The sequence below is a fragment of the Dermacentor variabilis genome, chromosome 1 (assembly GCF_050947875.1).
Source record: "Dermacentor variabilis isolate Ectoservices chromosome 1, ASM5094787v1, whole genome shotgun sequence".
Taxonomy (NCBI): domain Eukaryota; kingdom Metazoa; phylum Arthropoda; class Arachnida; order Ixodida; family Ixodidae; genus Dermacentor; species Dermacentor variabilis.
The window spans coordinates 169,836,172-169,849,296 of record NC_134568.1 but is presented as its reverse complement, the minus strand read 5'-3'; the positions used below and the strand labels follow the sequence as shown (position 1 = coordinate 169,849,296).

General features: G+C 41.5%; 1 protein-coding gene across 7 annotated transcripts in view; it reads right to left on the bottom strand.

Moving 5' to 3' along the window:
* The window catches only part of PH4alphaEFB (prolyl 4-hydroxylase subunit alpha-1), a 117,212-nt gene that overhangs the window by 51,580 nt on the left and 52,507 nt on the right, over window positions 1-13,125 (bottom strand). For 6 of the 7 annotated variants that reach the window (XM_075699319.1, XM_075699333.1, XM_075699343.1 and 3 more), the window contains exons 7-10: window positions 9,724-9,917; window positions 7,335-7,508; window positions 6,744-6,968; window positions 547-612 (exon numbers count right to left, since the gene is read on the bottom strand). In XM_075699319.1, coding sequence (XP_075555434.1) covers window positions 547-612; window positions 6,744-6,968; window positions 7,335-7,508; window positions 9,724-9,917 — 659 coding nt within the window. Of the gene's footprint in view, window positions 1-546; window positions 613-5,096; window positions 5,482-6,743; window positions 6,969-7,334; window positions 7,509-9,723; window positions 9,918-13,125 lie in introns of those variants that run through there. The other variant, XM_075699366.1, reaches the window with a different exon arrangement.

The following is a 13,125-nucleotide window of genomic DNA, read 5'->3' as shown; positions in this document are numbered from 1 at the left end:
TATGTGATATCGAAGTGGTTTGGTAACAGATCTGTGCTGGGTGACACCACATAGTACCTTGAAATGCCATAACCACATGCCACACGCAAAGGAGATGAAGAGTTAGCATTCTACCTTTGAACTCTGCATGCAGCATAACGCAGTAAAACTTTCACATCTTGGGCTTATGCCCACATATTCCACCTAACAAATTGGTGACTACTCACATTGCTCAAGGCAGGGTACAGGGCCCTATTGTAAAACAATTATGAACAACTTAACACTTAGGAAGCAGAGGAAGACAGGTGACTTCTTCACATAAACGCTTCTCGATTTTGTGCAAGTTTCTTAACAAAAATCCAAACATGGAAAAAGCCAACTTGCATTGCAGTCAGTGCTGGAACATAGACAGATGAATGATGCAGTGTTCAAACCATAACTTTCGTGAAAAGAAAAAGAAAATAACTATGCATCAAAATGTATACTTATTTACAGTCAGCTGAAAATAGAAACAAAGGTATCTCTGATTAAGGCACATGCCAAATGGGAACTCCACATAGTGCTTACATAGTTGAGCCACGTCGCAATCCTGTTGCCTGTCCCAAGGCTTTGAAAAGCGTTCTTTTCTTCTCGCTGCGTAATAAAGTAAAACATACATCCACAAACAGCTCTAATGTATAGCATGATTTTCACAGCACCAATAAATTTTGATCATGAAAGCTGGCACTGGCAATCTTTCTGCATTTTGTTTGCTTGCATTTTAGGTAACCATGAACACTGCATTCAACTATACAAAACATTATGTGCAGTAATGCCCACAAATTGTGATAAATTAACCCATCGACCATCTTGAACAAGCCTGTCTCATCCACCCTGAGCAGTCACTAACCTAAGGGTGACAGGCTTGTCCAAACCTTGGATTGTGCTTCTCGGAATGAGTGCATGCACAGGCATCACTTCCTCTCCTCTGTACACAGCCTGTAACATTTTCTAAAGTCAGCAATTTTGTTTTATGGAACTGTACTTACATTCAGCATTAAAAAAAAACAAGCTTTAGGTATGAAATTTATCAGCAAAACAAAACAGCTGCAGGCTCCAAATCTAACACAGCGCAATGTCCTGTCTGTTTCACCCGTCCCATCACCTGTGCTGTTTTACCATAATAAACGTAAACCAACTAACCCAGCTCAGAACCCTTGTACAATTTTGAAATGCGGAAAAAAAAAATGACAAGGATAAATGTAGCAAGCTGGAAAATGTTGAATGTGATGTTTTCAAGTGATGCATAACTTGACATTCGTTTGCACAATTATTTAGGTATTTATTAACTAGGTAATTAATTTAGACTAATTAGGTTATCAATGATAACAGAAAAATTGTTTGTGCAAGGCGACTACTAACACAACATCATTGGTCCCATCTTCGTATCTCGTAGCCCCATTCTTTAAAATAGTTTAGCTCTATTTTCAGACAGCTGGGCCACAGTGTACGCTACAATCATCAGCGTTCAGAGCATGCTGCATGGCAAAATAATAATCCTTTTTAGCACATGTAGGTGTCCAATATCCTTATGGCACACCAGGCTGAGTGCAAGTTTCATTATGCCTACTGTACATTCATTCATTCATTCATTTTCATTAATTTCTTATTGATAATGACTCTCACTGTTGCAATGTTAATGGGCTTCTTCTCTTAACACCTCTTAATGTGAAAAAGTCGGCTTTGACTTAATTTTTTTAAGTGTGAGAGGCAGAGAGACTTTAAAGGGACATCAAAGAGAAAAATCCTGGTTACGTTAAACTCAAAGGGATCAGAAAATAGTTTGATATGTAACCTTACACAATAGTTTGATATATAAAATGTGCCTGCCTGAAGCTTATCTGAAACCTTCGCACACCTCAGACAGTTTCTCGAGATGGTGAAAAGCTGGAATTTGCCGATTTGTTTCTCCAAGGTGGCAAATTGGGCATGGGAAAGCAGCCACAATGGTTTCTATAAACAAGTTCTGCTTTTTTGTACAGTTGGCGTCCATCACGGGCATGTGCTTCATGGCTGCTGTGCTACCAACCGCGCAGCCGTCAATCAGAGATATTGACTTCGACTTACCTATGGGCGTGTGTCCTGTCATCGAACGTGACTGCTTCGCTCAAGACTACGCAATCAACAGTGGAACGACAAGCCTCTACTGCTACCTGGCATCCTCAGCAACAGAATCATCATCGCTGGGACACTACATAAGCATTCAGCACGCCCAAGCTCCTTTCAGTGGGCATGGGAAAGCAGCCGCAATGGTTTCCACAAACAAGTTTTGCTTTTTTGTACAAATTAGTCCATCTAAGTCCCTTTTTTCCAAACGTTCTAACAACATTGCATTGCTGCTATTACCATGCCAAAGTGTGTTAGCCTTTATTGTGATTGAGTGTGTTCATGTTTGTAAGGTATTCTTGCTCAGTGGGGACATTGAACATAACCCGGGTGCTCGCGAAGGAGAATGTTGCAAACAGCACAACGACATACTAGCTGCTATCTCAAATCTGTCTAAGCATTTAGACACTCGTCATGATAATCTCATCAAATCAATTGATGAAGTAAAGGAAAATCAAAGAATACTCGATTCCAAGGTATCCGATCTTACATCACAATGAATTGATTTTGAAGGTAAAGTGAACTGCCTTGAAAATATTCCTGATTGAAATTTAGAGCAGTTGGCGACTACAGCAGTTAGGAACAAAAGTGCACTTCTACAAGCATGGTTAGATGATCAGGAAGACCGTGCCCAAAGGGACAACCTTATATTATACGGCATTAAGGACTCTTCTACAGAGACGTCGGCAAGCATGGAAATAAACATTCGCAAGCTACTTTCTGAGACGTTCAATCTGCAGTTGTCAGACGAGGGAATCATTTGTGCCCACCAACTTGGGTCGTTTATCCCAAATAAGTGCAGGCCCATAATGGCTCAGTTTTTCTCTTGTAAAGCTAAAGACAACATTTTGTCCATGAAATCAAAACTTCGTGGCACAGGCGTCTCTGTTGGTGAAGATTTTTCAAAAGCCACCCGCACAATGAGAAAAAAGCTGCTAGAATTTGCGAAGTCAACTGGACAGCCATATACGTTGCGCCACAGTAAGCTGACTGTGAACAAAACAACTTACGCCTATTGCCCTGTTACAGACAGAATTTGTGAACTTGAGGCAAGCAACACTATGTTAGCCAATCGTTCTATGCCTGAAATGTCAATAGCCCAGGCTGGTCCTTTGCAGAAATAGAAATAGCTGAAGAATGCTTCTTGGAATACTTCTGTCTTGTCATGCAATATACGTAGCATAATCAATAAACACGACACCCTCTCGTTGCTGGTTGACACCTGCTCAGCAGACATCGTTATTTTAACCGAAACTTGGCTCTCGGCGAAAGTAGATAGCTCAGAACTATTACACTGCGAAAAAAAGTACAACTTTTACAGATGCGATCGCGGCACGTGTGCAGGTGGCAGTGTATTAATTGCAGTGAGTGATGACTTGACTTCTTTCAATGTTCCCGTTTCATCACCATTAGAATTGACCTGCGCATGCATCCATATTAACCGCAAGGACGTCATCTTTTGTGCCTGCTATCGCCCTCCTAGCACACCACCAGGGTTTTCCTTTGAACTTTATGACATTTTGCACAAATTTTAAGTCAGGTACCATGCAGCCTCCACTTTTCTTATAGGAGATTTCAATTTCCCTACTATATCATGGAATGACCCTAACCTAGAGGCGAATAGCGGTTCCTCAGAATGTGAAGCGTTTATTAACACCTGCACCAATTTTAATCTTACTCAATTAATTAAGCTACCTACCCGTACAACATCTTTGAGTGCAACTATCCTATATTTATTACCAACTTCTCACCCCTCAATGGTACAATCAGTGTCACTTTTGCCAGGTTTAAGTGATCATGCTTCCATACAGTTCGATCTATTTATTACTTCACCCCGTGGACACAAAGCTGTGAAGACTATCAGAGATTACGCAAGAGGGAACTTCAGCTTGATAAATGCTGAGCTTTAAATTTTTTTTGAATGAGATTGCATCATGTTTTTCTGATACATCTGTACACGAGAACTGGCTTCCTTACAAATCAAAAGTATTCAAACTTACTAACTGCTACATACCACTTCACAGAATTACAGGAAACAATCGCGCACCTAAGAAGCGGCGCCTCTACAGCAAAGCCAGGCTATCACCTACCCCTGCATGTTGGACAGTATATTGTGCTACAGAAAGCGAGTACACGCATGCTCTTTCACTTGATAAGATTAATTTTTTTAAACAACGCTTCCGTCTTTGTTATTATCAAATCCACGAAAATTTTGGCAAGTGGTAAACAGTGATACTAAACAGACAGTTGAATTAACCACTGCCAGCAATGTTGTTGTCTCCAAGAATGATTGTTGCTCTGTACTTAACACTGTATTCTCTATCTCATTTGTTAATACTGAACAAATTTCATTTTCTGAAATTACTACATAGAATTTTTTTCCATTGGACCCTCTCATTACAAATTTTGCTGGGGTAAGCCACCTAATTCATAACATAAAGCTTTCTTCCCTGTTGTAGACAGTATAAACCCGAGGTTTCTCAAATATACTGAAACCTGCATCCATCATACTTTCTATGATTTTTTCGCAGTCCCTAGAACATGGTGTGCTCCTGGATGATTGGAAGACTGGGAAGGTGGTTCCCTTGTACAAGACCGGTAGTAAACATAACCCTGATAACTATAGACCCATTTCGCTGACTAGTATACCTTGCAAACTCAGAGCATATAATTTATTGTCACCTGGTAACATTTTTGGAAACAAACTCTTTCTTCACTACACAACAACACAGGTTTAGAAAGAATTACTCTTGCGGGACACAACTTTTGTCTTTCACTAACGACTCATTTACTGCTTTAGATAGTTCTTCCGTCATAGACTGCATTTTCATAGATTTTGTGAAAGCATACGATTTGGTACGTCATGAATGACTACTCTTTAACCCTTCACGGTCCGAAACTATTACTCACTTTCCGGCAGTCCTGGTTCAAAACTATTTTGCCAGTTTCTGGCGCCGCGAAGAAAAACATAAACTGTGGAAGAAAAACTGGCAGGATATTTATTTTTTTCTCTTGCATTCTGCAGGCAACTCCTTTACCAATATTTGAGCAGCGTGTGATACCACTCGAAGCATTCTCGTGGGTGCAGGCCAGGGTTGTTACTGCAGGCTTTGCAGATAAACACAGTTTCCCTCCTGCCTCCTTTTATTTTTAGATTGCTACAAACAGCACAGTTCTTGCTGCTTCGGCCTGGGAGTTTGTAGATGAAATGGCTCCTCCCATCTAGCCTTTCCTCGCACTCCTTCCGTGCAGACGGGCCCCACTTTTGGCTCTAGCGCTCATGTCACCCACCAGCTGTTGGATGAGGTTGCAGCGGTACTGCAGGTGCTACTGTTCTTTCTTGCCATGATTCTGCAGCTGTGTGCACCTCAAAATAAAACTATTGACAATGGAAACCTCTAGAAGCCAGAAAAAAAAGCTTTCGCCCCCATTTCATTGTCTTTCGACAAAATGAGTAGCTCGCACAGTAATGATTCGCACGGTCAACTGCACCCATGTTTTCTGTGTAGTCACATTCTGTGTAGGCACATTCTGTGTGTATTGCAGATTTCGTTTGTCACAACAGTGACATTAGTATGCTCACGTAGATAACAAAAGTGGATATAACACCATGGGTGGCCAGCTGTATTGTCTCACCAGCGTGAAACCGCACAAGAGAGCATAAGTGTGAAGCTAGCATACGTGATTACAGAGAGTCACGCGACACACAGTGTTGTTATCTACTTTTGGAAGTTGGTACATTTCCTGGCCAAGGTAAAAAGAGAGAATTCCTTACATACAATTTTTGCGATTTCTGCAGTACCAGTGCCAGAAGAGCACCTGAAGCACCAGAACTGCAATAGTTTTGCGTGCAGCCCATCATGTATTGGCTGTTACGTTTCAACACGACCAAGGGCATTAATTAGATGTTTCCCAAGAGCCAACCCAGCCCATTTATCAGCGCCTATCTAGAAGTCAATGCAGCATTGACATCAACTGTTGACGGGTCAACAAAAGACCCCTTTACCTGCACCTGACAAAGGCCAATGTTCAATGCGACTGTGAGAGTGGCTTCAATCTCAGATTCCCAGATTGCTATGTGCTTGCTACAATACGGGGGCGAAGGTACAACATTGGAGGCGGAGTTCAGTGGAATGGTGCAATATCATGGGCGGGATATTGCAACCGATTCGACGATTGTGATTGGCCACAATACAGTCATCAGATTCCCTAGTCTAGTCACCTAGGGAAGACAACGGAATTAAAAGCGCAGACCTTTGATGCAGTGAGAGGTGCTGACGTGTCCTGATGTGAACTCAGATGTTTAATATGCTCCTACATGGAGTGGGCTTCCATATCTGTAGCAAAAGTAAATAATGTAAAACAAATCCTTTTTCCTTAATCCCTGCTACTGGACGTACTCTTCAATGGGCTTGGTGGATTCCTGGCCGAAATGCCACCCCGAGCCTCAACACAGCATGAAAAATTTAACAAATACAGCAACAGACACTTGAATAATACGTTCACGTGCTCGCACTCATGAACACCCACACACAAGTGCACACACACACACACACACACACACACCAAGACCATGATTCATCAAGAGATTTAACTGAGTAAGTAGGCTATATACATACCCTGGCAAAATCAAAATGGGGCTCATAATGGCCACCTATTCCATAGTTGACCACCTGAAGCTCCTCAGCAGTATCTGCAGTCAGCCCTGTGATGTCCTCTATTCTTCGGGTGACACGGGATATTACACCATGCTCTTCATTTTTCAGCCAGGCACTCTTGCTAATACGGTAGCTGGCAGTTTCCAACTCTCCAGACTTGTAGTTTTGCACTGTCGCTCTCCTCAGCTGCAATAGTTCAGGCGGGGACTTAACACAAAGATTATGTAGGTCTAATGAAACACACATGCTACTGTTCTACCTAGATAATGACCACATGGCATTTAATTAACAGTGAATGTGCTTTGAAATGCATCACCAGTAGAGAGTGTTGACAAAATAGCCTGCAACCAAATACCACATCATGCTAGCATTCTCTAAAAAATGCAATTAGTCAAGCTGTAATCATTATACCAAGAGGTTGCAGTAAGCACTTATATATGCAGATTTAATGCTGGCAATTAGCATCAAACTTGAACTCATTAGAATGATGTGAAGCTGTCTGACAAATGTATGCATTGAGTAGACAACAGGAAAGATGTGTATGCAGCTTACCCGTGGCTGTGCAAGTGTCTTGATGACATTCATTTCATGCTCAGACAAAACATCATGGTAAACAACAATTCGTGGCTTTGGGAACATCACTTCTTCTTTGGCTGGTTGTAGCAGCAGATATGGCCGGTTGTTTGTACGGTACTGGCAAGTCAGCTCCCGGTCATGGTATAATGGCTGCAATGGCCCATTATTGAGGGTTAGAGGTAAAACATTCAAGACATATGCAGGTCACATTCTTGAATATCAATGTAAAGCCGCCTTCATTATGTATGCCCTTCAAGTTGCTTACAACGAAGAAAAAATTAAGAAGGGCAGTCAGTTATGGTCTGTTTACAGATGTCAGAGTGGTTATACCTTGAGCAGATGGCCTGGCTCAAGCTTGTCTAGAAGACACTCATTTGCTATGACTGTTTTAGTTACCCAACCACCTACTGTTACAACTTTGCAATTAAGGTTAAATGACTATGATGATAATAATATACTAATAGAGAAATGCAGTTTCACAACTTAAAGCTATGCCTTGGCTGGATGGGCTATGAGAGATGGGAGGTCTTTAGGTTCATTTAGACCCCCCAAGGTCTACAATATAAAAATTACTCTTTAATCTTTGTGCTCCTAATAGTCTCTTACGTCCCTTTTACTTGAGAGAAAGAAGGTTCGACTACTAGGTTACCTTATTAATAAAACAGTACGCTAAGGCCATAGAATAAAGGAGGACACAATAGAGAATTCTGTGTCCTCCTTATTCTTTGTCCTTGTCTTATTAGTCATGCCACAGCAACTAGCCAAGCAATACATATAAAACAATGTTTTAGCATTTCTTAGTGGCAAAGGGTGCTCACCAGCAGAGGAAAATAACACTGAACTGTTCTGCTAGAATTTAGAACATGAAATGTGGCGTTGATGGCATCGGTGTGATGCCATGAATTTTATGGTATTTTCATAAATGCAGAAAACGATTAAAAAATTGACTATTTAAATTTAATTTTAATTTTCTAGTGCAATGTAATCATTTTAAATATAACAAGCAGCTACCTAGCCTTAAACAGACAATGCAAAGCCTATGCAGGAGTAGAATCGGGGTGGCACTAATACTTTCACTTTCAAATATATAGGTTTGGATCACATATAAGGGGGCAAATCAGAAAGTCCTTGCCCCTATTTTTTATTACCCAAAATAAGGTACTTACAGATAACTACAAATATACATACTATTCCACATACCTTACACTACTTTTACTTATAGTCCCCACACCGGTTCAGACGTTTGCTCCATCACAGCAGTAAATTTCATATGCCACTGTGGTAGAATTTATCCTAATGCTGCCTATCCGAATGCTCATTGTCATGGAAGTCTTCACAGCCTTTTGCAAACTCACAACAACACAACCTCACACTTCTCAAAGTGAGACACCTTTCCCCATACGTGGGCTGAATTTCCCTGTGGATTTTGATGGGTGGTCATCCCTTGCTCCAAAGGAAACGACTCACACATGATTGCTCATACGCCGTGGATGTGTGAAGCACAACAGCCATCTTCAACAACTGACAGCAGCGCTGTGCCGCAGAGCAACCGACAGATAAGGCAGGTAGCTAAGGCCAAGAAAGGTCCACCACTGGGAATGGATATGTTGACTTGACATTTACAGCTGTAATCTGACTAAAAAATAAATAAATAAATAAATAAATAAATAAATAAATAAATAAATAAATGGGGGCAAAGATTTTTTGATTCACCCTTGTAGGTTCAAATCACCTATTTGACGCTCTAGAAGTACAATTTGCCAACCAAACACAGCTTACTATTTATTTTGCTGTGTCCTTTTAACATGCTTTTATATGTCACTAATTATTATGCTTCAAATTAAAGTGCATGTTGTATGGTGGTAAGGGAGACTTCAACTTGGTATCAGGTGCTGAATGTCACCATTTATTGTAATTTATTATAAATGTACAGTCACGTACAATATGACCTGCAACAACGGTGTCCATGGTTGAAGGGGCTTCAAGACTGTACGGCTAAGCAGACAGAGGGTAAGTTCCGGACCTAAACACAGCTTCAATTAGTGGCATTTATTAAATGGCTATTTCACATGGCAGAGCTACCGCACAGCCCTGGAGCCCCTTCAACTATGAACAAGGGTGTTGCAAGTCATATTGCACGCGACTGTACATTAACTACTATTAAATTATTTTAACAAAGAGGAACAACACAGTGAAATAAATCTCTATCAGCAGCTGTATAACTGTACCTCAGACCGAAAATCTTGTCTGCTAAATGCATATTAAACAAACAAATATATTGCACAGAGATTTCACAGACGCTAGTGATTCTTGGGCTACCATTAAAACTATACTTTGATGGCTTACATTGAGCATCATGACTTACTGGAAACTTTTCTCCACGGCAAAGCCTTTCATAGATGCCACGTTCAGAGTCAGCATCTGGAAGCGGTGACCTCTTCTTCAAAGTAATGCTATCTTCAGAGACATCGCCGTCATCTCCTCGTTTGTACTGCTCTCGTTTTGCCAAAGTATCCTCATAGTACCGCTTGTTCCCCGGAGCACGGGGATGGTCCGGAACTGTTTAAAGTTACAACAGAACTTCTTAAGACACTCAAAATTATGGTCATTTCCTTCACTGTTTAAATAACATCCTTTACAACATTTCACCAAGAAAATTTTATCAGGAAAGAATCACGAAATCAGGGCAATCAGTGACAGCAAGATTTAAGCCAACTATGAACACAGAGCAAATTATTTATGTGCTTTTCGGCTTAGTGTCTTTTCACTGCTTGTTGCATGTCTCTCATATTACTGAGCACACTAGAGAACTTCCAAGTTCAGTATGGGTGCCTGGAGCTTTTGTTTGTTTTATTGAAAATATTCAGTGAAACCCTGTTTCATCGAACGAAATTGAACCAAACACAAAAATACTTTTGTTTTGTCCACTATTCCCTGTAAGCATTCACACTGACATATGTAGTTAAACCTTGACATAACAAAATATTTCACTTTTTACAAGTTCTTGTCCACAGAACACCATGTATTTAGAACCTAAATAAAATGAAGAGTGCTAAGTGCGTTTATACATGATTTGAATATAACAAAATTTCACTCTCACCGCAAAGGCATGCCGAGACAATAAATGGTAACATCTGCAGACGCAGATGGTCAAATGGTTGAATTATAAATGGCTGCTTACGATAGAATGTACTAGAATGTAGGGTGGGTTCAGTGGATGCCTTGGCAAGCGCCGAGGGTGATGCAAAACAAAAGCTGAAATTGCGGCAGCACTGCTGTCGCCGTATTCTGAAGCTCCGGCTGTTTCGGCAGCATCCATTCGCTGAGGCGAGCTCACGGGCTGAGTAGCTGCCGTCTGCTCAATGCATCATCGTCATTGCATCGTTTGCATCCTTTTCATTGCTCTTTCTCCATTTTATTGACTACAGCTCGATGGGGAATAAATTCACTGTTTCCACCACCCAGTATCAAAACTAGATGCAGAAGAATGAAACACCTGTCAAAGCTCCATGCAGCTGTGGTAGGGTCTCTGACACGACAAGCGTCCAACCGGTGCGCTGGGCCGCTCATTCAGGTGAAGGCAACGGTGGCTCCACCAACTTTTCAAGAAAAAAAGCCTCAGTGGGGAGCCCCTGTTGGACCCACTCCCCCCCATCTAGTACACCTTACTTGCACATGCACCCCTAAAATTGTACACCACACGGCCACGCGCGACTGCCAAAATAGAGCAGTGTCATGTTCTGTATAAAGTCCAAGTGCAGTAAGATCCTATACATCTAACAACTTCGGCCAGGCGGTACGCTGTGCCAGTTGAGAATTGCCACCATTGCTAAAAGATTTCTTTTTGTGGTCATGTCGCTGTGCCACTGTGTGTACATGTTCCTCTCATTGCTTGCAGCACTCCGACTCGCTATGCGTGCTTTCTCTCTTGTTGCTCGTGGCACTCACACTGCGTGTGCTTTTTCACTTGTTGCTTATGGCGCTCGTGCGGCGCTTGCTCCTATCTAGTTGTACATGCAACTCAGTCACATTGTGCGTGCTCTTATGCTCATAGCTCATTGTGCTTGCACTGCCTGTACTGTCTCGTTGCTCGTAGCACTTGAAATGTGCGTGCTCTCTCTCTCTCTCTTGTTGTTCGCGGTGCTCACACTCTACGGGCTCTCTCTTTCATTGCTCGTGGCACTTGCACTGTGTGTGCTCTGTCATGAATTGCTCGTAGCGCTCGCACTGGGCATGCACTCTCTCTCATTGCTCATGGCGCACGTGCTGTGCATTCTCCCTCTTGCTACTTGTCGCGCTAATGGCAATATGAGAAATGGCAACATGTAAATTACAGTGCTGTTTTTGAGAAACTGTCTAATGCAGAATGTCTTTTTTGTGATTGGAACACCAAGAAAGGTGAGAATCTGCTGTGCCTGTAATTTTAAGACGTCACATAATATGTGAACGTAAGACCCAATTAAAAATGCCAAGCATGCTTCACACATCAGCAACAAAGTCTGCAATGTCGCGCTTGTTGTCGACAAACAGTACAATGAGTACTGTTTGCTTACTTCTTTCTGATGTGAAGCCTGCTAATGAGATTCTTTGGGTGGTGGGTGCTATTCTTTTTGGCAGGTGTATCTGTATGCAAACTATCATTTGTTTGTGCTATTCTGTCTTAAAAACATAGGCGCAATCTTTTGTATGAACCGATTTCAATGGCTTTGCGCACTGCAGTAACCTTTCTCATCAGGTCAAATCACTTCAAAAATAAAAATGCACCAGAGAAATTTGCTTTGTGCAATATAACGCTGTTGCACCTTTAAAAAAAAAAAGATGAAAAAAAAAAACAGCAACAAGGGAAACGTTAAGCAGCATGTCCTCCAGAACTTGCCTTGTCCTTCGTATCACCGATGTGAAGATATCATCGGCACGCCATGAAACCGCATCTTTCATTGCAGACTCTCAAATTCAACAAAATGAATTTTTTTATCATTTTAATTTGCTTTTTGGGATTGCCCGATAATTCGTAAAATTTAAACAACATGTAAACAACAACAAAAATAATTCTTCGGTGACTGTACTTATTCGCATAAAAGGTTAATTTTCATATAACGAAATTTCGATACAACAAAGCAAATTGTCGATTTTACAGACTTCATTATATTGAGCTTTAACACATGCATGCATACACACCCGTGCACACACACCTGCAGCAGTTAAACTTCGACATAATGATATAGCAAACACTGTGCCAGGCTGTGGTCCACGCTTATCTTTCGCCCTTCATTCTATCTATCACCGCTCATGCACACTTGCATGGCTGCATACTGCCACTTGCTTGAGTCCTCACACAGTAGTAGTGAGCTGGCAGTTGGCATGTTTTTTCCCTTCTCATTTAGGACGTTGTCAGTGATGTATCAATGTTGTCGCAGCATATTAATCGTGCCCTTGGGCAAGATGACAAGCACTTTTGAGCAGGTGCAATGAGCCCTAGTGCTGTGCCCCTAAAAAAGCCAGCATGGAAACCCACAAGATTTCAGTGAGAGTGCAACTTGATAAGGATGCTCGTTTCATGCTTGTGTGACCTTGAGGTGTAAATGCCGTGTCACTAGTGGGCGTCTGCTAAAGGTGTGACAATTGCGCTCTTCCATAGTTAAGGCTTTGGCAATTAAGTTGTCCAGAATTCACTATGATGCAGGAAGTAGGAGCATCAGCTTTATGTATGTCTGAAAATGGTCATGCTCGTATGACTGACTACAAATATATTGTTACGACGCATTTG